Source organism: Nannobrachium achirus (genome assembly GCF_963921795.1).
Source record: "Nannobrachium achirus genome assembly, chromosome: 6".
NCBI classification, from domain to species: Eukaryota; Metazoa; Chordata; class Actinopteri; order Myctophiformes; family Myctophidae; genus Nannobrachium; species Nannobrachium achirus.
In genome coordinates, this window is record NC_137815.1 from 24,856,081 (window position 1) to 24,880,102 (window position 24,022).

A 24,022-nucleotide genomic window follows, 5' to 3' on the forward strand; every position below is an offset into this window, starting at 1 on the left:
TAGTTTTTATTTTGTTGACGGAATTGTCAATATATTTAGTCTTAGTTTTAGTCATCACAACTTAGTTTTTATTTCGTTTTTATTTTGTTTTCATCAGTGAAAAAAACATCGACAAACATTTTTCGTCATAGTTTTAGTCGATGAAATCAACACTGAGATGGAGTGTTCCATCAGAGGTGCTAGATGAAGAAGCTCTTGATCCATTCTCAGTCGATCGAGGTGTGTGTTTGGTTCTCGATCTCCACTCAGCGCCTAAACAGCTGCAGGTTTGTAATTCGCATCCACATCACAGACTGATTGTCATAATAAGGAATGATGAAAGTGACACAAACGCCCATATCCGAGTTATTATTACATGTTTGTTTGTCTCTAGGCCTACTGTTTTTCTATTCAGGTGTATGGTCATGGTTATTGTGCAAATACAACAATGCTGTTTATTACCACTCTGCAGCACAATTGCACATCTGAATCTGGAGTGTTTCAATTTGCAAAAAACACATGGCAGTAAAACAGCAGTAGATGAGAATCTGATGGATTTCTATAACTTTAGGTAACATGCCATTGGTTAGACCTCCCTTTGGTCCGACCACCTAAACCTAACCCTAACCCTTACCCATCAGTAAAACTAACGCAGGTGAATGCTAACCTGGTGAGTAACTAACCTGCCGACGCTGGTGAATGCTGCTAACCTGGTGAATGTTAACCTGGTCGGACCAACGGGAGGTCTAACCAAGAGGCCGCCTCCGTAACTTTAGGCTAATATTCATTCAGGGATATGAAACACAGTTGTGCCTATTAGGGCACCAAATAGGCCTACTTGTTTTGTGGCATAAGAACATTTAATTTGAGCAAATGAAGAGAAAGTCCCCAGCGGGAACTTGAGTGACAGAAAACAAACACTACCATTTAATGGTCACACGCTCTGAGCCTTTGTGTACGTTCAGGACAGATTTTACTGAGCATGTGCAATACTGGCAGAAGGCTGTGACACGCCCCCCGTAAACTTTCCCCTTTTTTACCTTCCATGATGGGAATGAGGAAGCAAATGTGAACATCATCATCATCATCGTCATCTGCCCGCTGTTCAGATCTCTAACCACCAGGGTGCACTGCAGAGCCAGAGAGCAGATAGATGGGAGTGTGCTTGTTGAGGGTTAGAGCGGGAGCAGCCCAGACATCATGGAGAGGAACAGCTACTGGAGAGAAGAAGACTTGGAGAGCGTTGATGAATCACCTCTTCTAGTCTAAAAGGTCCTATAAAGGAAACACAGAAACAGAGGCCGTTACACTTTAGCCCTCTTAAAGAGGCGGTACCATATATATATTTTTTTGGTTTTCATGTATCTATTAGGTTGACAGTTCTTCATTAGATCCCCTGGTGTGGTTGTTATGAGCAATTATGTATTCCCTTTGTGTTGGGTCAAATCCCAGATCTCAGCTCTGCACACAGTATGGTCAGCTCAGCCACTCTGCAAGAACTGCATTTCCCAAAATGCAGCAGCCTGCAAAGATGGCTGCTCGTTTGGGCGTTGGCTGATTGGCAGTTGAATTCACCTGAAAAGGAATGGTGCTGTTCACTCAGTCAGTGAACAAACAACACCGAGAGGAGAAGTTCCAGAACAACAGACTGCTGATACCAAGTTCCACACCACTGAATTAGTTTCCAAGGCACCAATGGTCTGTAAATGTTCATTTACTTAATGCATTTAAAAAGCTGCTTAATGCGTTGTTTATGTTATTGTTAAAAGGTTTGGGTTTAGTAGTCACTGCAGCCAAACAAACCTGTTTACTAAGTTATGGAATTGAAGTTGTTTGACAGCTTTATTTGTAAAAGCCATTGATTAATTCCTTAAGGCATAATGTGAAGTTAAAATGTCTAACATTAAAAAGATGTAAAATATTAAAAGGTTAAGTTAAAAAAGTAAATGTCTTTGACAAGGTCTGATCATTAAGACAGATCAGCTATCCTTTTTCCTTTATATGTTTCTACTCCATTTAAAGGGCTTTTCCTATATTCAATTTAAAGGGCTTAAATGGCTCATTTAATTTAAAATATTTATTTAAAATGCTGACTTTAAATCATTATCTAAACATTTAAGTGATTTGAAAACAGTTTATAAAACAGTTTGTTACTTTAATGTTTGAAAACTTTTGCCTGAAAACATTAAATTGATTGAATGTCTAAAAAGTAAAACATTTACTTACCTTTAAATAAATTACTTACTTTAAATACTTACCTTAAATACTTTACTTACCTTTAAAACCTTAAATACTTACCTTAAATACTTGCTGTTTAAAAGTTTAAATACTTGCTGTTTAAAAGTTTAATTATGTTAAATACTTACCTTTGGCATACTTACCGTTTAAAAGCTTACTTATTTGAAGACGCTTGAATTTGAACTTTGAATCATTGTTTAAAAATAGTGATTAGAGATGCTTTATTTGTTGATTTACAATGTTGTTAACCTTTCTTTGTTTCTCTGTGTTCAAAGGTTTACAACCTGACGATCATCAACTCTCAACAAAGCCAACATTAAACTGAAAAGTTGGAAAATAAAGAAGTTGAATGAGTTGAAACCTGAGTTGTTCTCTGTCATTTGGAAGTAAAGCTGTGGGAACTTGACACTTTGTATTTGGGGTTTCTTCCGGGAGGCTGACACCTTGTGGGTCAAAAGTGTTGATCCAAAAACAGTGATTAAATGACATCATATAATCATCCCCTCCCCTTTTACCATTCACCCAACACTGTGGGTGTGGCTAACTTCATCTGGGTCACCACCCACCTGACAACCAGGCATTCTTAATGAACTGGTGGGTGTGGCCACCTATAAACCTAATTGTAACTCTTTCTTTTGGATAAAATCTTCTCCTAGTATAATCATAATACCTGATAATCATGTTTTAGGGGGGAGAAATCATGGCACTGCATCTTTAAGTAGAAGTAGAAGACGCACAAGCTCCCAATGAATGACACACGGATGTTGAAAATTACAGAATTGCGCCTGAAAACGTCAAATGGTGTAACCACATACAAATGAGAAATATTGAATATTTTGTACACTTGAAGTGAATGAAAGTGTTAATCTTCTTAAAAAACAAACAAAAACAAAACAAAAAAACTACAACAAAATCTAATGAAAATAGATCTAACAGCAGTATGACACAGCATGAAACACATGTCTCTGTCGGGTGGAAACCACATATGTCCAAAACTGTTACTTTTCAGGATTCGAATAAAAAAATATCAGATCTACAAGCTCAAAATCTGCTACTTTTGATGCTTTTGTGTGTCACTGTAGTGTGATAAAGTAGGGGCTTTAATTTATGAAAACAGCAACAATGTAATAATAGTCTCAGATTAAACCGTTGTATTTTTTGGTATTTTTCAGTTTCTACTTTATTCTGATAACATGAATTGAATGAAGTGCAGTACGCAAGTCAGTAGGTACAGTTGCTACGCTGGTAAAAACACGCCTTTTAGCAGAGGATGGTTTCGATCCATCGACCTCTGGGTTATGGGCCCAGCACGCTTCCGCTGCGCCACTCTGCTAACGGACACCCCAGATGGGACTCGAACCCACAATCCCTGGCTTAGGAGGCCAGTGCCTTATCCATTAGGCCACTGGGGGCGGCTACCCGTGGAGCTTTTCTGAGGTCTATTTGTCAATCCATACAATGAGTTCATTCAGACAGTCAAAGCTGTATAACAGCATGCATGCGTGTGTGGGCGTGAGAGAGAGAGAGACAGAGGCAGCTATGGATGGCACCTCTCTGAGGGAATTCAAGGGGGCTTATTATGCATGACTCTGCACTTTACAAGAGAGCTCAAAAGAGCTCAACATTTTTATTAGGCTAACTCTTGTTTGTTAAACTGTGTGAGAGGAGAGCCCCCACACTAGCTGCGTTTCCTAAATAATTAGTACAATATGTCGTTATTTTGAATATGATTATTGGCAGAATCATGGAATGTTTAGAATATTTGACGGCCCCGTTTTCATGCTTCACTAGATCGGTGGTTGTTGCATTTAAAGGGCCAGTTCACCTCTGGGACAACCAGATCTTATTTTATTGTTGTTTGGGACAAGATCAACACAATCCTGAGTTATTTTTTGTGTTCAATCTGTGTGTTGAGATATTTTAGTATTTCAGCATGAATGATGCATTTTGCATCATATGAGTCATCATGCTGCATCATGATGCAAAATGCATCATCATTCATGCTGAAATACTAAAATGTCTCAAAACACAGATTGAACACAAAAAATAACTCAGGATTGTGTTGATCTTCCCCCAAACTTCCCCCAAACAGATCTTCGTCCCAAACAACAATAAAATAAGATCTGGTTGTCCCAGAGGTGAACTGGCCCTTTAACTTCGCTGCAACACTTCACCATCTGTGGCACTATGACGAAATAAACCCATAAAATGTAACAATGTGTACTGTACGTTCTGTTATGCAATTCCAATGGTGAAAGCTGTGTTGTTTTCACCCGGAGAAGCGATGGAGGATTCGTCCAAGCCCCGAAATACCTGTACTGTATGTGTCTCAAAGAATACCTCATCAGACAGTATACAGACAGGTTTTGACGTGTCTTGCTTAATATGAATAAAATAACAGTACTTTGCAACTGTCAGTTCTTTTTAGCTGGACATACAACTGGACATATAGCTGTGTCAGCCTGTGCGACGCACGGCAGCCTGCAGATCAGACTGTGAGCTTTCTCCCAAGGTTTGACGAAGACATCATGCTTTATAATAACCCTATTATATTAAGCCTACAACGGTTCCGCCACCGTGCAGAACCGTTATTAACATTAATAAAAATCAAACCTCGGTTCAAAGTGAAGCGGTGAATTTTTATTCTATGTGTACTAGAGCTTTGAAATCAGTGTTCCAGATCTATACATTCTGTGTTCTAGATCTATACTTTCTATGTGCTTTAGTTCTATACTTTTATGAATTCTGAATGAATGAATGATTTTGTCTGGAGGGCCAAATTGTCATGTGAAGCTTGACCAATCCTCAATTCTGCATGCACGGGACATGTACGGGACAGACAAAGCCTGTTCATTCAGGACTGGAATGACCATATATGGACATGTACGGGACACACAAAGCCACTCCTTGGAAGCGGCTTTCACCGCTTCACAAATGAATAATTTCCTCTTTTTTGGGGGGGTTTTCGTGCACGCGCGGTACCAGTGACACAGTTAGACACGCCTGGAATCATGGTAGTGTTGTGTTAGTCCCGTCGTTACCTCATCAGAATCGTCATGGTAGTGTTGTGTCTTTCCTGTCTCCATGGAGTGTGTATCCAGGTCGTCCACTCCTTCTATCCCGTTGGCTTCAACATGCTGTCGTAGGACAGAATACCTGTGCACCAGGAACCTGGGGGAGGGGAATGCTGGATTAGATCATAGACTGTAAAAAATATATGGACAAAGCGAAGCCATTGGTTTCTATGCAGCGCAAATGACACGTTTTGGGTCCTTGGCATGGGTGTCGCCATCATAGATTGTAAAGGCACCAGAGGATGCTATTGGCTGCCAACGGTCACGGGACCACAGGGATACATGGGAGAATGTGGTCGGAGCCTCCCGAAATACAGCACACGAAGAAGAACACAGCCGGCTGGTATCAGCTTAGTTGGCCACGCCCCCCGCAACTTTATCATCAATTTTAACATAAATGGGACCGTATTTTCACAAAACGCATATCATGGTGATTGAAAGGCCATTTTTAACTAGCGATAGGAACCATAAAGTATTTATGAAAATGTTAATTAAGGTTAGAAAACGAAAGGGGAAAATGAATTGGGTCCAATGGAGAACAATTCTTTTTGCGATCGGCCGGGGGGGAAACAGCGCAACTAGCGGCCAACCATAGGAAGTTTTAGTTCCGTATTGGAATCATTTTAAATCGGCGGAACTATGCCCCTGGATTACATACAGTACATAAGTCAGTGGTTCTCAACCTTTATCATATAATAAATATGATAATATTTCAAGACAGGGGCCTCCAGAAGCAAAGATTTGAGTTTGTGGTCAGACTGGCCGGACTTAAACGATCTGTGCTGCTGGGCTGAAGTTACCTTGCAGTGGGTGGGGTCTAACTCTGACCCCGGTACAGTGGTAGGGTCTCTGAGGTGATGGCTGAGGACTTTATATCTGACCTCAGTGATTATAATTACATCTAACAATGCTTCTCCTCCATTCATGTTTGGTGAATGTAGCCTTGGCCCAGTGCCCAGTGCGAAGCGAGAAAGTGGGTTGACCAGAGTCCTTATGTACGACATTTATTCTGTAATTTTTTTTATTTTCAAGCGAGAGAAATCGCACAAGTTTGAAGCCATGATCGGGTAGGGCACATGGACAAAATTGCCTGTTAAAAAAAGAACCAAAGGGAACAGTCTTTTGGGGAGAACATAATTACATCTAAAGGTAAGATATAGCCTTCTTGGCCGGAATTCTCCTTTAAGGCTCCACATGGTAAATGTACTGCAGGGACGTGCTGGCCATTGGGAAAAGCGGGACAACTCCCGAACGGCCGGTTCATTCCCGGCTGGTCCAGGCCGGCCATTAGGAAAAAAATCAAACCTCGGTTCGAAGTGAAGCGGTGAATCTTAGTATAGAATTGTCTGAAGAGCCTACATGTACAGGACAGATAAAACCTCTATTCTGAATTGTTATTTGAATAAGGTTTTTATAGTAGCATTAGTTGTGGATGTAGTAGGTGAGAACTATTGCATGTACAGGACAGATAAAACCTGAAGGCCAAATTATCATGTGAAGCTTGACCAATCCTCAAAGTATCCATTCATCAGACCGGGAGGGACACTACACACATATTCTGGACGTACAGGACAGATAAAACCTATTCATTCTGAACCGAAATGGCCATATATGGACATGGGACACACATTTTGCTTTTTGAAAAAGCCTATTCATTCTGGACTGATATTCTGGATGTACGGGACAGAAAAAACCTGTTCATTCTGGACTGGAGTGACCATATATGGACATGAAGTGACATACATTTTGTTTTTGAAAAAGCCTGTTCATTCTGGACTGAGATGACCATATATGGACATGAAACACACATTTTGTTTTTGAAAAAACCTGTTCATTCTGGACTGAAATGACCATATATGGGCGTGGGACACACAAAGCCACTCATTGGAAGCGGTTTTCACCGCTTCAAAAATTAAAAATAAAATGTCGGCCTTCGTTCCATTATGGGGGCTGGGCGGCCAACAAAGTAAATCATCACTGTCGGGCAGAAACCTCGTATCTTTCTCCAAGTTTCAAATTTGTACAAATTTGTCGCAAAGCAAAGCCCTGCTTCATCATACAAGGCCGTCGCACGAAAGTAGTGAAAACAGCAGATCTACAAGCACACAACGCCTCGCACAGAGTTTAAATCATTTTTTAAATGATAAATACAAAACAAATGGCTTTGGACATACAAGGTTTCCACCGGACAACAACGAAATATAACTCATGTAATTGGCCCACTGACTTGTCACTTGTCATGATCTGAAATGGCAAATCTTTGAGTAGCAGCAGCAATATAGAGAGAGATCTCTCTCCATAGCGTGCAATGAGGGCCTCTCCAACTGTGTGCAGACGGTGGACTGACTGACCTTCCTCCACACACATATTTCTTAATCAGCAGAACGCTGGCGACCGCACTCATCAGCAGGACTGTTATCACCGCCAGCACTATGACAGCTGTGTGGGACGAGCTGTCTTCAGTCTGAGAGAGAGAGAGAGAGAGAGAGAGAGAGAGAGAGAGAGAGAGAGGGAGAGAGAGAGAGAGAATGAATTACCGAAAAATATAAATATTCAAATGAAGCAAAAGTGCCTCAAAATTGAACTAAAGTGCCCGAGTAAATATGTACTTAGTTCCAGCCCTGGTAAGGACCACTTGGTGGTGGTTGTTGACTTTCAGATTGCAGTAAATAGATGTGTGGTTCACTGCTATTTTGGGGAGAGTGTTTGTCAACGTGAGGGTTTGACCACTGACCAGTGGTGGACAGAAATGACGGACATTTACTGTACAGTACTTATCGGGGAGAACCACCCATTTTCAATATTCAACTTATTTGCCGGAGGATTGATTTGGGGGTTTGCCTTGCAAAGTACACCATGATGACATCATCACGGTGTACTTTGCAAGCCAAACCCCAAACTCAATCCTCCCGTTGTGAGGCGTTGTGAGCATGTAGATTGGCTATTTTCAAAATGATGTGCCTCTAATATTTGACAATTTGGCCAATGTTTAATTTCTCATTTTAGAGGTGTCCTTAAATTGTCACTTTAGAAATGTGTAGATACCCTCCTCTATACACTTAAACGTTATGTTGGTTTGTTTACTGTTGAGTTTGTTTACTGTTGAGTGAGAAAACAATGTTGCACATTAAGTTAATAATCTGGGGACCCCCCCAAAATCATTTGGGGACCCCCCCTAAGGGGTCCCGAGTCCCGACCCACAGGTTGAGAACTACTGGTATAACTGACCATAGCCCATGGATAGAGGGGTATAACTGACCATAGCCCATGGATAGAGGGGTATAACCAGGGTTCCCACACATTTTTACCAATTTATTTCCAAAACTTTTCCAAAATGTTTCCAGAATATTTAATCCAATTTCCAGGACTATATAACAATAAGTTTAATTTGTCATTTCAGAGGTATTAACAAAATCAATAACCAACAAGACTGCACCTCTAACGAGGAGCAAACTTGCGCCTTTTATCAAGGTAGTCTCCAGGTATATATCCTCTCCAGGTATATATGGATATATATACCCGGAGAGATAGTCTCCAGATATATATCCTCTCCAGGTATATATGGATATATATACCCGGAGAGATAGTCTCCGGGTATATATATATATATATATATATATATATATATATATATATATAGAGAGAGAGAGAGAGAGAGAGAGAGAGAGAGTATATATATATATAATCTCCAGATATATATATAGATATATATACCCGGAGAGATAGTCTCCAGACATATATCCTCTCCAGGTATATATATATATATATATATATATATATATATATATATATATATATATATATATATACCTGGAGAGGTAGTCTCCAGGTATATATCCGCTCCAGGTATATATATATATATATATATATATATATATATATATATATATATATATATATATATATACACCTGGAGAGGTAGTCTCCAGGTATATATCCTCTCCAGGTATATATGGATATATATACCTGGAGAGATAGTCTCCAGGTATATATCCTCTCCAGGTATATATATATATATATATATATATATATATATATATATATATATATATATATATATATATATATCCTCTCCAGGATATATATATATATATATATATATATATATATATATATATATATATATATATATATATAGTAGATATATATAGAGTATATATCTCTATATTTTCTCCAAGGTTTACATATTATATATATTATATATTATATATATAATATATATATATCTATTATATTTAAGTATTATATATAATATACTTCAGTGTTCCAATGTGTGCCACAGACAAAAACCTTCAACTGAACGCAGTACTTGCGCCTCATATTTTATATAGGCGCAAGTAAAGACAATGCATAGCTATTTTTTCCAGGACCTTCCAGGACCCTTGATCAATTCCAAAACTTCTCCAGTACTGTTTTTTTTTTTTTTTTTTTCAAAATATTTCCAGGAATTTCATGACCGTGGGAACTCTGTATAACTGACCATAGCCCATGGATAGAGGGGTATAACTGACCATAGCCCATGGATAGAGGGGTATAACTGACCATAGTCCATGGATAGAGGGGTATAACTAACCATATTAGCCCATGGATAGAGGGGTATAACTGACCATAGCCCATGGATAGAGGGGTATACAGTAACTGACCATAGCCCATGGATAGAGGGGTATAACTGACCATAGCCCATGGATAGAGGGGTATAACTGACCATAGCCCATGGATAGAGGGGTATAACTGACCATAGCCCATGGATAGAGGGGTATAACTAACCATATTAGCCCATGGATAGAGGGGTATAACTGACCATAGCCCATGGATAGAGGGGTATAACTGACCATAGCCCATGGATAGAGGGGGCTGCTCCTACACATCTTCCCCACATCCACCTCCTTCCTGCTGGGCTGAAAGCCCTCCTCACACTGGTCTCCGGGGATCTTCCGGTATCTTTGTGACAACATGGAGAGAGATGAGGAAAGGTTGCAACAGTCAGTCAAACTGATCCATTGAATCAATTAGATAGATTAGTAGAGCTGCTAATTCTGATGCTTTTGTGTGATGCTGTAGTACAGGGTTCCCCAATTAGTTTTCCCCAAGGGCCGAATTATGTCTAGGGTACCAAGCCGAGGGCCACAACATTGCAAGGGGCGACGGTGGCGTTCCCACTACTCCAGCGACAGTTTTCGTCGTTGTCAGGTGAAAATCCTGTATGTCTAAAACCGTTAGTTTGGGATTTATCATATTAAAAATGATTTAAACTAGTGAAAACAGCCGATCTACAAGCACACAATGCCTCGTGGTGCGAGGCGTTGTGTGCTTGTAGATCTGCTGTTTTCACTACTTTTGTGCAACGGCCTTGTATGATTTGCGAAAGAACATACAAATTTGGAGATACAAGATTTCCACCCGACAACGACGATATACTAGTGTTGTTGCTGCTCTTATACCACCATTAATACTGGGGTTGGTGGGGGCCAGACAGTAGTATGAAGTCAAATAGGGTGTTTTACAACGATATACATATCCTCACTAGGGATGGGACGATATGAAAATGTCATGTAACGATTATTGTGACCAAAGAAATTGCAATTTACGATATTATCGCGATAATCAAAATATCCCCAACATTCATTATCCTGGCGCGGAACATTTGCCAAGAAATCTACAAATTGCGATCTACAAGCTCACAATTTGGTTGAGAGTAAAACAAAAAAAAAATAAAAGCCTGTATCAAGTTCGTTATTTCCAGGTCCGTTTTACCAATTAGGCTATAGAGGGATATGCAGCTCGGCAAATAAAAGGTGAATTGAATTGATCCCAGTGCATTACGGAGGATCATTTCAAGACTAGAAAGATGCAATTGGAAATTGCGAGTGTGGTTGCTGTTGACTCTAATGGGGAGCTAATCAGAAAGGGGGAAAAGGATGACGTCACGATATCAAGGTATTGTGATTGTTTGTCTTGATTGGGTGAAGGCAGAGTCGTCTAATCAGAGAGTTCTGCCACTGCGGGGTCAGAAACAGCGCTAGTCACATGGTTCATTGTCACCAAATATTCGAATATTCGAATATCAAAGTCACTATTCGACGATGTTCACCAAAATTGAATATTCGCTTATTTTATTTTTTTTGTTTTGTCTTTAAAAATACTGTATATATATATATTTCTTCATGGTTTATAAAGCTTGGCTACATAGGAAGTCATAAGAACCCTGACAAGCACTTGGAATTGTAGGTGTTACATTTAATGTGACTCGGTTCCGCAGATAAACGCCTCGCGATCGGCTATTTTCACAATGTTCGCCTCTTGCTTACTTAATATTTGACAGTTTGGCCAGTCCTGTCGAATATTCGACTAATCGAATACTTTGAGGTCGAATAATTCGAATACTAAAAATCGCTATTCGTGAATTCCCTACTTTACACCTCATAGACTTCAATGCATTCTGGAAACTTCCGGTTCGTGGTTTGTCACTATACACCAATAGATGTGTGCGTAGAAGACCTGGCCCCATGAAGTGAACAGGAGTGACGCCACTCTCTCCATACAACGCTCTGGGTGAAGGGTTACATCAGATGATGAGAAAAATAGACAAGAACTATATAGGATATTCATAAATGTAATCGCAATAAACGATAATAACGATTATCGTCCCATCCCTAATCCTCACCCACTGGTCTGTAGTTGTTCCAGAGTTCCGTTCAAACACAGCTCCAGAGGACGACCCCTAAGCTCCTCCTGTTCCACGCATTCTGAGCCGTTCTCCGACCGCACAAAGCCAAAGTCACTGTAGGAAAGAACACTACGTGAATAGTAGCTAAAGTCACTGTAGATAACGCTACATGAATAGTAGCTAAAGTCACTGTAGAGCAGGGGTTTTCAAAGTGGGTGACAGGGCACCCTGGAGTGCCGCGACGGCAGTCCAGGGGTGCCGCAAGATCATTTGATAATATTTGGAATTTATTTGGACACTTGAAAAAATATTTAGTATCATTTTAAACTTGAAGTACATAGTTATTTCCAGTCAGTTCTAATCAAAATGGCTATTATCTCAACATTTTCCTCGCAACATAATCACTAAAATATCATTACTGTCAGGCAGAAACCTCTGTCGCACAGAACTAGTGAAAACAGCCGATCTACAAGCACTGTGCTTGTAGATCGGCTGTTTTCACTAGTTTAGTACATTTTATAGATGATAAATACAAAACGAACGGTTTTGGACATACAAGGTTTCCACCCGACAACAACGATATGCTATAAATATAAGGTGCTGGGAGTGAAAATTATAATGTAGGGGTGCCTCGGATTAAAACAAATATTTATGGGGTACCCTGAGACAAAAAAGTTTGGGAACCCCTGCTGTAGAGAACACAGCATGAATAGTAGCTGGTCACGTTTTACCCATTTTCTCCCCAATTTAGTAGTTATACCTCCCTACACACATTTCTGTGTTGTCACTGCTGTAGACTGACCCATTTCCTGTCAGTCTACTGCGCTATCAATAAAGGCATAAAAGCCCAAATACAAATCTGTAAAAAAAAAGAAAAAAAGAAAAAAAAACAATCTTCACCCTGACTGGCTATTTCTATTCTCCATTATAATACCAGTGATAGTCGTCCACAGTGCAGGGACAGGGGGTGGGCTGGGTGCTCAGGACGTAGCCCCTGCCGTTCCAACACACGGCGTCTTTCCTCAGCCGTAGGAAACGCTCCTTGTATCCCAGAACACAGCCGTCACCGGGGTCGTCGGGGTCCCCGCTGGAGTGGGCCAGCCACTGCACGTAATCCCCCTCACCACCTGCAGGGGCAGCGGTGGGAATAACTTAAGTACATTTTTACACAGGTATTGTACTCAATACTTCTACATCTGTGTGTCATTTTCTTTGCCATTATTTTCTATCTTAGCTATTCAAAAATAGCAGATGTACAAGGTCATAGCCACGTTATGAGTCATTAACACGTGTGGGAACATGTTAGGCATCCCATGTGTTAACTAAAATCTTTGCTTCTAGGGGTCCTTGAAATATTTTTGAGATGGGGTTGGCGGCCAAAGACATATCATTTTGGGGGTCCTTACATGAAAAAGTTTGAGAACCGCTGAATAGCAAACGATTTAGAGGATATGTGTAGATTCGGCCTCAGGTCTTTATGGGTTAATTGTTTTTGACAAAACAAAAGGCCAAGTGGCCTTGCTCTAAAAAATAGGGAATTCCAAGCCTGCTATTATTGCCATTTCTTGATACTTTGTACTTCTACTCAACCACATCTCAGTCAAAGGCAAATAATTGTTTGCTGCTTCAAGTATATTTTGATGCTAATACTTTTGGAATTTGACTTAAAGATGTGATGACACCCCCCGAAAATTAAAATTATGAGACAGTAGATCACATGGTCTTTCTACAAACGTGGTTAATGAATTGGGTTTTTTGGGCTGGAAGAGACACTGGGAAGACCATAAAACAAGAAAAAAATGAAAAATGTTAAATTCATGGTGTAGTCCCTTTAACAAAGCTCCTCTCCTCACAGTCACACACTGGCTGCCTACTCCACTGGTTGTCAGGGACCCCTAAATTGAAATGTATTTGTCCGTGGACCCCCATGTGAAAAGGTTTTGTTCCAAGGAGATGCCCAGAGGAGAACGTGTGTTAAAAATGCTCATAGCACGGCACGTTTTATACGTTTAGGTCCTGTGGGCCCATTCCTATGATATGTAGTAGAGTAAAAAGTGCAAAACATTAGTCTTTGATAATTATGCAGTGGAGTGATAGTCGTAATTCCCCAAAAAACCAACTGCTTTACCAAAGTATAAAGCAGTTGACCCCTGCATGTTTTTTTGTTTGTTTTTGTTTTGGCAGGGGGGTTCTCCAGATGACAGTGAAGTGACAGTTTAAGTAATAAATAAAACTACACTATAAAAACTGGTCAAACATTGGCCAAATTGTCAAATAATATAATAAAGAGGAAAGAATTATCAGCTATTTTCACAATATCTGTCTGTTGAACCGAGTTAGACTAAATGTAATGCTTCAACTCCTACTCCACTTGGATGCATATGTATGTGACTTTGTTATGATGACGTACATTATGTCAGGAGAAACATTTAGCCACTGGGTGTTTACATATTTTCTAATGTGGCCCCCTTTGAAAAAAGGTTTGGACAACCCTGGCCTAAACCTAACCTCAAAACCCTGTCCAGGATTCCCACACATCTTTACCAATTAATTTCCAAAACTTTTTCAAGACTTTTCCAGATTATTTAACCCAATTTCCAGGACTATATAACAATAATTCAGCTCAATAACGAGTCGCTTACTCCTATGCGCAAATAATCATATTTCAACTGGGGACCCCGGCACCCTGACGAGCACTAAGAGTAGAGGAATTTTGGTTTTATTGTGAAAATAGCCAATCTACATGCTCGCAACGCGAGGCGTTGTGAGCATGTAGATCTGCTATTTTCACAATTTCTGCCTCTAATATGAGACAATTTGGCCAATGTTTAATATGTCATTTCAGACCAAAGACAATGCATAGCTATTTTTTCCAGGACCTTCCAGGATCCTTGATCAATTCCAAAACTTTTCCAGTACTGGAAAAATATTTTTCTAATTTCAAAATATTTCCAGGAATTTCATGACCACGGGAACCCTGCCTCTCTCCCTGGGCCAGTCACACCTGGGACAGACATCCACCACCGGTCACTCACAGTCTCTGTTCAGCAGCGTGTGGAAGTCGACGGTGACGACCACCCACTGGCTGAAGTCGCTCCTGTACCCCCACAGGCTGACGTTGATGGAGCGGGAGCCCGGCTCGCTGTCCATCCCGCTGAAGTGGAGCGGCTCCGAAGTGAAGTTGTACACCTGCCAGCACTGGCCTTCATCTGTGGAGAACCTGCACCATGGAGGCACACAGTCAGTGGTGTAAAAAAGCACTCACACTTATTACTTGATGTATTGATGTATTATCTTGCTTATTGTATTGATGTATACCTTGCTTAATGTAAGTCGCTAAATCCCTAAATTGTAAATTGACTTCACCACTTTTCAACCTATCTTCATATTACTAGTCCTCACTAATGTTCATGATAAAATAGGACACATTTATTTCTACTTGATCTGTGTCTCGCTGTGGGCAGTTCAGAAACCCATCTACCAGTGGGGGAGAGGTCTCTGCCTGACAGTGACGATATTTTAGTGATTATGTTGCGAGGAAAACGTTGAGATAATAGCCATTTTGGTTAGAACTGACTGAAAATAACGTTGTACTTCAAGTTTAAAATGATACTAAGTATTTTTTCAAGTATCCAAATAAATTCCAAATATTATCAAATGATCACTTTGAAAACCCCTGCTTTAAGTAAAAGTATCAATACTGCAACATAGAAATACTCTGTTAGGGCACGGTCACACCAAAGTATGACCGGCGGCTGATAAACTCTTTTTGTGCTCAGCCGACTGTTTTTTGCAGCCCGCAGATTCTCCCAATAACCAATGACAACCACTCGTCACTTCCTGAGTCTTGGGACGGTCCGCCTTCTACAAGGTCTGCCAATTTTTTATTCTTATTATTTGAAAGCTTTAGTCATTAGTTCCTTTGCAGATACAAATTATTATATTATAAAACATACATGAACCACTTTAGACCAATTTTATACATAGGCTATTTGAAAACCTAAATCTAATCTAAAAGCGCACCACAAGTCGCGATGCGGCGTGTTGTGAGCTTGTAGATCTGCTATATTTTCAAACATTTTAGTATTTTTCCTTTTAAGTACTTTGAGTACAATTTTGAATTCCAGACTTTTACTTGTAACAGAGTATTTCTACATTGCAGTATTGATATTTTTACTTAAGTAAAAAATTAGAGTACTTTTTCCACCGCTGATTTTGTGCGACGCTGTAGTTATTATCAAGTAGAAGTGTCAATTTAGAAAGAAAAAAAAAAACAAGAAAAAAAAAACAAAAAAAAAAACACAAAGTTAGACTTTGGAGACAACAATGATACAATAATGAAGTAATGCCTTATAGGCAAGCGATGATAAAACACGCTGCGATGCAAAACAACGCTTTGTGAGCTTGTGGATCTGCTATTATTGCTATTTTTGAAGATTTTGGAAGAATGAAAAAGAAAAGTTGATATTATCTTCAGGATATGGTACAATAGGAATTTGGTCAAAAAGTATTGTAATATTTGGATTTTGTCCACAAGGCCCAGCCCCAACCAGACATCATCAACAAGCATTTGAATTCTTTGAATATTCAGTGTCGTTCATCATTAAACTCTTGTCTAGACTCCTCAGTTTTGTTTTGACATGATTTAAAACAAGAAAGCTCTTAAAGACAAACTATTTAGGGAAGCACTTAAGGGCACTGGAAAGACTGAACCGTCTGTCCACAAGTGCTGCTCTGTCACTCTGACAAAGAGAGAAATACAAAAGCACACCATCAGAATAATGACCCACAAATGGTACAAAAATGGAAAAATGCATGACTATCATTTTTGACCCCAACTTAAAAATAAAGTATGAATATCAGCTGTCCGCTATTGTTATGATTATGATTTGACTTGCAACAGGCCTGTCCCTACTCATTTTTCCACTATTGACGAAGTGCCTTGGAATTCCTTTCTCTGTAAAGTCTGCTTTCTACACCTTTGGAATCTAGCAGTACTTCTTTAAAATATTTTGTGTTATTAGTCAGGATATTGTACATGCAAAACATATTGTAACTGTGTAATGTAATGCGGTGGTTCTTCTTAAACATATTTCCATGTCAAGGACCCTCAAATGAATATGTATTTGGCCGCTGTGCTCTACCCATGGAGTCTTGGTGCCTGGTTCCATTCCTCGGCTCCTCTAGGCTTCATGTGGCATGGACAAATGCCCACGAGCAAGAGACACTTAACCCCTAGCCTGCTGGGATCAATACAATTTTTTGGTTTTCTGATCCGGTTAGGAGTGGAAATAACTTGACGTCATCAGGCGTCCAGGCAGCTATCCGGTCGGCTTTCGGTTTTTGGCGCTTCCCTACAACTTGCAACCCGACGCGACAGCATACCCATTCAACAGCAGATTTAACAGTGTAGTGCAGGGGTTCCCAAACCTTTTTGTCTCAGGGCACCCCATAAATATTTTTTTAAGACGTTGTCGGGTGGAAACCTTGTATGTCCAAAACTGTTCGTTTTGTATTTATCATCTATAAAATGTACTAAACTAGTGAAAACAGCAGATCTAGATCGGCTGTTTTCACTAGTTTTGTGCCACAGTCTTGTATGATGAAGCAGGGCTTTGCTTTACCAAAAGACGTACACATTTGAAACTTGGAGATACTGTACGAGGTTTCTGCCCGACAGTGATGATATTTTAGTGATTATGTTGCGAGGAAAACGTTGCGATAATAGCCATTTTGGTTAGAACTGACTGAAAATCACTTTGTACTTCAAGTTTAAAATGATACTAAATATTTTTTCAAGTGTCCAAATAAATTCCAAATATTATAAAATTATCTCGCGGCACCCCTGGACTGCCGTCACGGCACCCCAGGGTGCCCCGTCACCCACTTTGAAAACCCCTGGTGTAGTGTACCCACCACCCATTTAACCGCAGATTTAACAGTGTACCCACCACCCATTTAACCGCAGATTTAACAGTGTACCCACCACCCATTCAACCGCAGATTTAACAGTGTACCCACCGCCCATTCAACAGCAGATCTTCGTGCTCTTTCCAACACGTTTCCGCGTGGTAGTTGTGCTTGCATTTGTGCACAGAGTCCCTGGGCCAGCTGACCGAGAGGGCAATTCTGACATCGGTGAGGTGGAGTGCTACCTTTACTCACTTGATCTGGTGAACAGGAGCGTTGCTGTGCTCCACGGCCACCAGCAGGGCTCCGGAGTCCAGCATGGCGTAGTGGTGCGGACCCTTCAGTGCCAGCGCCCAGCTGTAACCCCCGTCGTCCGACACGTACACGTCAGGAGACAGCACCGTCTCTGGGTCTCCGACGCTGCCTGGACGAGAGGGACAGACGGGGAACAGCGTTTCTCCAGAGCTTGTTCGTTTGCTTTTCTCTGGCCTGCTGATCGCTCATACCTATGTCTCATACTAGACATAGGTACAGTATGTCTAGTTCAGTGTTTCCCAACCTTTTTTCTGCCAGGGCACACTTTTCATTGCCAAAAGATCCCAGGGCACGCCTAGATATACGGTGGTGTGTGTGGCTATTTAACAAATGCTTGCTTCTTTCTTATATTATTCTACAATTTGGCCAATGTTTTACCAGTTTTTATATAGTTTGTTGATTACTTTTGATGCAGTCATGGTATTTTTTCTTTTCTTTCTTGAGGTATTAAAAAGGTTATAAAAGTCCTTAAATTGTGACTTCACTGTCAAATTTCAAAGGGCACACCAAAGCATCTCAAAGGGACACCAAAGGTCCGTGGCACAGTGGTTGAGAAACACTGGTCTAGTTGTTCGGGGAGGAAGAAGCTAATTATAACATTTCTATGCTTTATACCGTATATTATTTACGGTAGATACGTTCTGCTGCCGGGTGGCCCCCAGTTAAAATATGATAATTTTGGGAGGTCGCAGCCTGAAAAGGTTGAGAACCACTGGCCTAAGTGAAGTGTGTTGATTCTTTTGACTTAAAAAAATAAAAAAAAATAAAGGTGTGTGTGTGTGTGTGTGTGTGTGTGTGTGTGTGTGTGTGTGTGCGCTGTAAGCGTGCCGCAAGGCAAGCGTGCGTGCGTTACCATGAGCCAGTATGAGTCCCACAGCGTTGGGTTGTGTCAGAGGCAGCATGGGGACGTTCAGCTTCATGGTGGTGCTGTAGGAGGCATGGATGTGAAGGCGACACTGGAACCACACACACTGACCATCAGTACATACTGACCATCACTACATACACACTGACTATCAGTACAAATACTAAATATTATTATATGTATGGGGCTTTTAAGCCGTGACATCATTTTGTAGGCAGAGGAGAACTCTGCCCCCAGAGCATTTTCTGTCCCTCGCTATTTCAACAGATCCGAGACAAAAATAACGACTAAAGTATAATTCTAACACTTTCCTTTCAACAAAGAGAAGAAAAATGTGTAAATAGTAAAAATAGTAAAAAGATTCACGGAAACTGGGGGCAGAAATTCTCTTCTGCCTACAAAATGATGTCATACTTAACAGCCCCATTACCTTGCTTAATGTAAATCACTCTGGATTAATTATTCTAAAATTGTGTGTGTGTGTGTGTGTGTGTGTGTGTGTGTGTGTGTGTGTGTGTGTGTGTGTGTGTGTGCGTGCGTGAGTGCGTGCATGCGTGCGTGCGTGTGTGTGCGTATGTGTGTGCGCGCGCTTGCACAACCCACTCTGTCAGGCCTGTTGGTGGTGGTCTCGATGTCACAGAAGCTGTTCTGGGGTCTGCGTAGAGTCTGCCACTTCCCACCTTGGTCAAAGGTCACTACCGTCTCCACTGTGCGCTCTACCAGGGGACAACATTAACTGTAACACCTCTATACGAGGGGACAACATTAACTGTAACACCTCTATACGGGGGGACAACATTATTCACACAGACTCAAAGCTGGACATAGCATTTAACGGTGGGGAAAGTGATTTTCTTTGGTTGAAATAGCCCTATATTCTGAAGGCTATATTGCTTTACACTAGTGTTTGTTCAGTAACACAGGATGCCAATTTTATCCAATTGGGATACAGAAGTCAGACAGGATAGAGATTAAACATGTGAAATTAGTGAAACAAGTAAAAAAGAGAGCACCCCACCCTGACGAGCACTAAGAGTTGAGGCACAATTTCTATAACACGGTTTCTATTGAGAAAATTGCCGATCTACATGTTCAAAACGCCTTTTGTGAGCATGTAAATCAGCTATTTTCACACGTTCTGCCTCTAATATTTGACAATTTGACCAATGTTTAATGTGAGGTATTAAAAAGTCCTTCCATTGTCACTTTAGAAATGTGCAGATACCCTCTATACCAGGGCTACTCAACTTAAGATGGCTCAGGGGCCACTCAGCAAAATACAAAAAGTCAGAGGGCCGCAAGATAAAAATGACGGTCGTATTTTGGACATTTAGTCTAGAGTAGACAATGATTTTGTAACACACTGCATGAGTAGTCTAAAGAATAAGGAAATGCACAAGAAAACAGCCACATTTCCATCTGTAAGGACAAACCTCAAAGAACAAAAAGAGGAAATGATTAATGATGAAATGATTAACTTTCTTATTTTGGAAGAAATAAAATAGCAAAAGTCTAAAACAAGACAAAAAATGTTTCTTAGTGGTTTTGGAAAGTAACTGAAAAATGATCCGAAATTATTTGTCCACACTGAAAGTAGACAAAATATATTTGTATTGGTATGACCATAGCGGGCCGCATAGACATGCTGCTGAGGCCGCATGCGGCCCACAGGCCACAGGTTGAATAGCGCTGCTCTATACTGTATGTTGTTTTGTTTACTGTTGAGTGAGAAAACAATGTTGCACATTAAGTTAATCATCTGGGGACCCTCCAAAATAATGCGGGGACCCCCCTGGTGTTCCCGACCCACAGGTTGAGAACCACTGCCATATATGCACCCACCTGCAGTGAGTACACTGGTCATGTAGACTCCTCTCAGTGAGGTGATGTTGGTGAAGTCAGTGTCACTTCCTGAGATGGTGTACAGGTGGCGCTCCAGAGACTTGGAGAACACGGTTCCTCTGTCGTCCGATACGTAAATGGTTCCGACTCCGGAGTCTGTGAACGACAACATAGAGACATGTTAGCTTCTCAACACATGGTGCCGTCAGTATGATTATGTCCATTATATCATATCGTTGATATGTCTCCATATTCTAACTTCTTGTTTGTTTTTTCTTTGTGAATGAAAGTCCTACTTGATTAAGATTATGCTACAGTGTCACAAAAAGCATGAAAAATAGTCAGCTATTTTCGGTACTTGTTACCACACACTAAAGCATAATCAAGTCAATACTGGCAATTCTTTCAACGTAAGATGCTGCATTCAAGTTCAGGAGAGTTTGGACAAGGCGATTCTCTTGAAGCTGGCTTCAGGTATGGCATGGAAAGAGGACATTTGCATTTCTTTCACCATAGTAAAAACTGCATTTATGGTCTGGAGAGGGCACTTTTTACAGACAGATAAAAGGGCACAGGCTCAAGCCCCCTATGATGTCTATGACGTGTGCAGGTGCATGACGACCAATAAGATCATCATGACCTCTTCACTCTGGGTCATCACCGTGACCTTCAGTGACCTACTGACCTCCGGGGTCGTCGACGTGCATGAACACCATGTCCTGGTTGGCTGCCAGGATGCTGTAGAACTGCTGGTGGTTGACCGTGGGCAGCTGAGCCTCGTTCCACTGATCACCTCCATCCGCAGACACATGGATCCTCCGCTGTGTACCCTGTAACACACACACACACACACACACACACACACACACACACACACACACACACACACACACACACACACACACACACACACACACACACACACACACACACACACACACACACGTTCCACTGATCACCTCCGTTCACCGAGACATGGATCATCCGCTCTGTACCCTGACACGCACACACATGCCTGCATGCATTTACAATTTAGTCATTTAGCAGATGCTCTTAATCCAAGGTAACTACTACAGTAAGCAAGGTAAACAGACACGTGGTAATACTGTAACATCAATGCACATGAAACAGTGTATAGTGCCTCAGTAACCGGGGGGTCATAGGTAAACCAACCATCGTCTGCATAGATTACATTTTAAACTTTGCATAAGCATGGTCGTCAACGCTAGGGCAAGTGCTGCGGGCTACACGCAGGCACGCACACCCACTTACCTGGCCAGTCATAATGGAGGTAAAGACAAAGCGTCCCGCCAGCACAAAGGAATAGACTTTAGTTGCGATGGTCTTGAAACTCCTCCCGTAGTCCACACTCCTCCTCAACTCCAGCATGCCTTTATCATCTGGAGGAAATAATGTGACGTGTTGTTGTGAGCTTGTAGATCTCTACTATCACTCTTTTTGAGTTCAAGTCTAACGTTCAAGTCAAACTTTTCTTGCCGCGATACAGACAGATCCATTTGTGAGCTTCTAGATCAGCTATTTTCAGAATGTTTGCCTCTGTCATATGTAATATTTGACAATATATATACACGGCTGTACCTCTCCGCCAGGCCCGAGCAACACGAAGATTTAATATGCTTTAATCGCTAAGAAACAATTAAAAGTATGATCGCCGATCCGCCATTTTGTTTTCGTCCTAGAGTCCGTACAGCGCGTGTTTCCTAAACCCACCAGGATTGAGTTAAGACCCACCTCGCGGAAACGCCCCTCTCAATAATCTTAAGCAGAGCAATACTGTAGGCTACCTACTACCAACCGATCCATTACAATAATACATCCAGCATAATATGCCCAAAGCCAAATCCAAACTAACAATTTAACTGATAATCAGTAAGAGTTTTTATTTTGAGCACAGTATAGTGACAAATAGCTTTCTCAGTACGTTTTTCTCTGTAGCAAAGTTACAAAGTTTTCCCTTTTTTAAGCACAGTACAAAGTAAGTTTCAAGTTTTTTTTTTGTTTGTTCGTTTTTTTTAGCACAGTTTATTTTGAGCACTGTAGTGACAAATAGTGACAAAGCCGTTGGAACAGGATACGGATGTTCCCTGGACCGGGAACAGGGGGCGGGACAACCACCTCCTGTATCCTGTCCATAGATGCATCACTTCCTTGCCCATACAGTATGACATACAGTATTATGGTGTTCCATGTCCTATGCCCATATATGGTGTTCCGTGTCCAGGCCAGTATGTGACGTCAGTACTATGACGTCAGAGTACTGTAGACAGACGGTGGACAGAAGATTTATAAAAATAAAATAAAAAAGAATGGTAGACTCACTGCAGGAGCCATTGGAGTTGGTTGTTAGGTAGATGTTGTTCTTGGGACCCCTGCACATGTGAAAAAAGGGGAAAAAATATATAATTTACAGAAACAATTTGTGAAAATATGGAAAGACACAGATTTGATGATGCAGAGCAGAATTAACAATAAAAGTGTTGCATTAACTCATAAACTCGCAAACTGTAGAATGTCGCAGTCAGTCCTGAATGGTTTTCCACTGTAATCTGAAGACTCGTCTCTTCAGACTCCACCAAAGATTGTTAATTTAGGAAGATCCGCAATCCCATGTTGGAGCCACCAGAGGCGACATGCTACACAAATCCTACAGATGGTCTCCTAAGTGGGCTAAATCTCACAAATGTCCCATGTTTACTGGTTCTGAAAAAAGGACATGTTAGTATTAATATCTTAGGAATATTGTGTGTTTTGTGACGATCGGGTCCATTTAGTCCAGTGACCATGGAGCTAAAGAATGGTTCAGATGCTGTGTTCAGGTTCACTCTCCCATTGGAAACAATAGACTCCAACCTGCTTCCTCACACCCTCTGCCTTCATCGATGTCAGTGATTGACCAACCATGCTAGCCATTGTTTCTTAAAGAGGTGGTGTCATAGTTTTGTTCTTTTTCTGTTGTATACAGTATGTGTCTATGGAGTTAACATTACTCTAATAGACCTCCAGGTGAGGTTATGTCTTCCCTGTGTATTTTGGGGTTCTTCCTGAAAGATGAAAGCGTCTGAGTCAAAACGCCCAGTCGAAAAACACAGATTTTATGACATCATAAACTCA

At 40.9% G+C, this 24,022-nt stretch overlaps 1 protein-coding gene across 1 annotated transcript in view; it reads right to left on the bottom strand.

Annotated features, from left to right (window-relative positions):
• Nucleotides 1-1,239: 1,239 nt before the first annotated feature.
• Nucleotides 1,240-24,022, bottom strand: part of LOC308286935 (sortilin-like) — a gene marked incomplete at both ends in the record, with an annotated part of 46,174 nt that continues 23,391 nt past the window's right edge. Inside the window, 15 exons of the mRNA XM_080728057.1 lie at nt 1,240-1,254; nt 5,259-5,388; nt 7,643-7,755; nt 10,124-10,232; nt 11,956-12,072; nt 12,893-13,085; nt 14,994-15,178; nt 18,124-18,292; nt 19,037-19,139; nt 19,652-19,764; nt 20,891-21,046; nt 21,576-21,675; nt 21,836-21,886; nt 22,163-22,290; nt 23,231-23,280. Coding sequence (XP_080584183.1) covers nt 1,240-1,254; nt 5,259-5,388; nt 7,643-7,755; nt 10,124-10,232; nt 11,956-12,072; nt 12,893-13,085; nt 14,994-15,178; nt 18,124-18,292; nt 19,037-19,139; nt 19,652-19,764; nt 20,891-21,046; nt 21,576-21,675; nt 21,836-21,886; nt 22,163-22,290; nt 23,231-23,280 — 1,732 coding nt within the window. The remainder of the gene's footprint in view (nt 1,255-5,258; nt 5,389-7,642; nt 7,756-10,123; nt 10,233-11,955; nt 12,073-12,892; nt 13,086-14,993; nt 15,179-18,123; nt 18,293-19,036; nt 19,140-19,651; nt 19,765-20,890; nt 21,047-21,575; nt 21,676-21,835; nt 21,887-22,162; nt 22,291-23,230; nt 23,281-24,022) is intronic.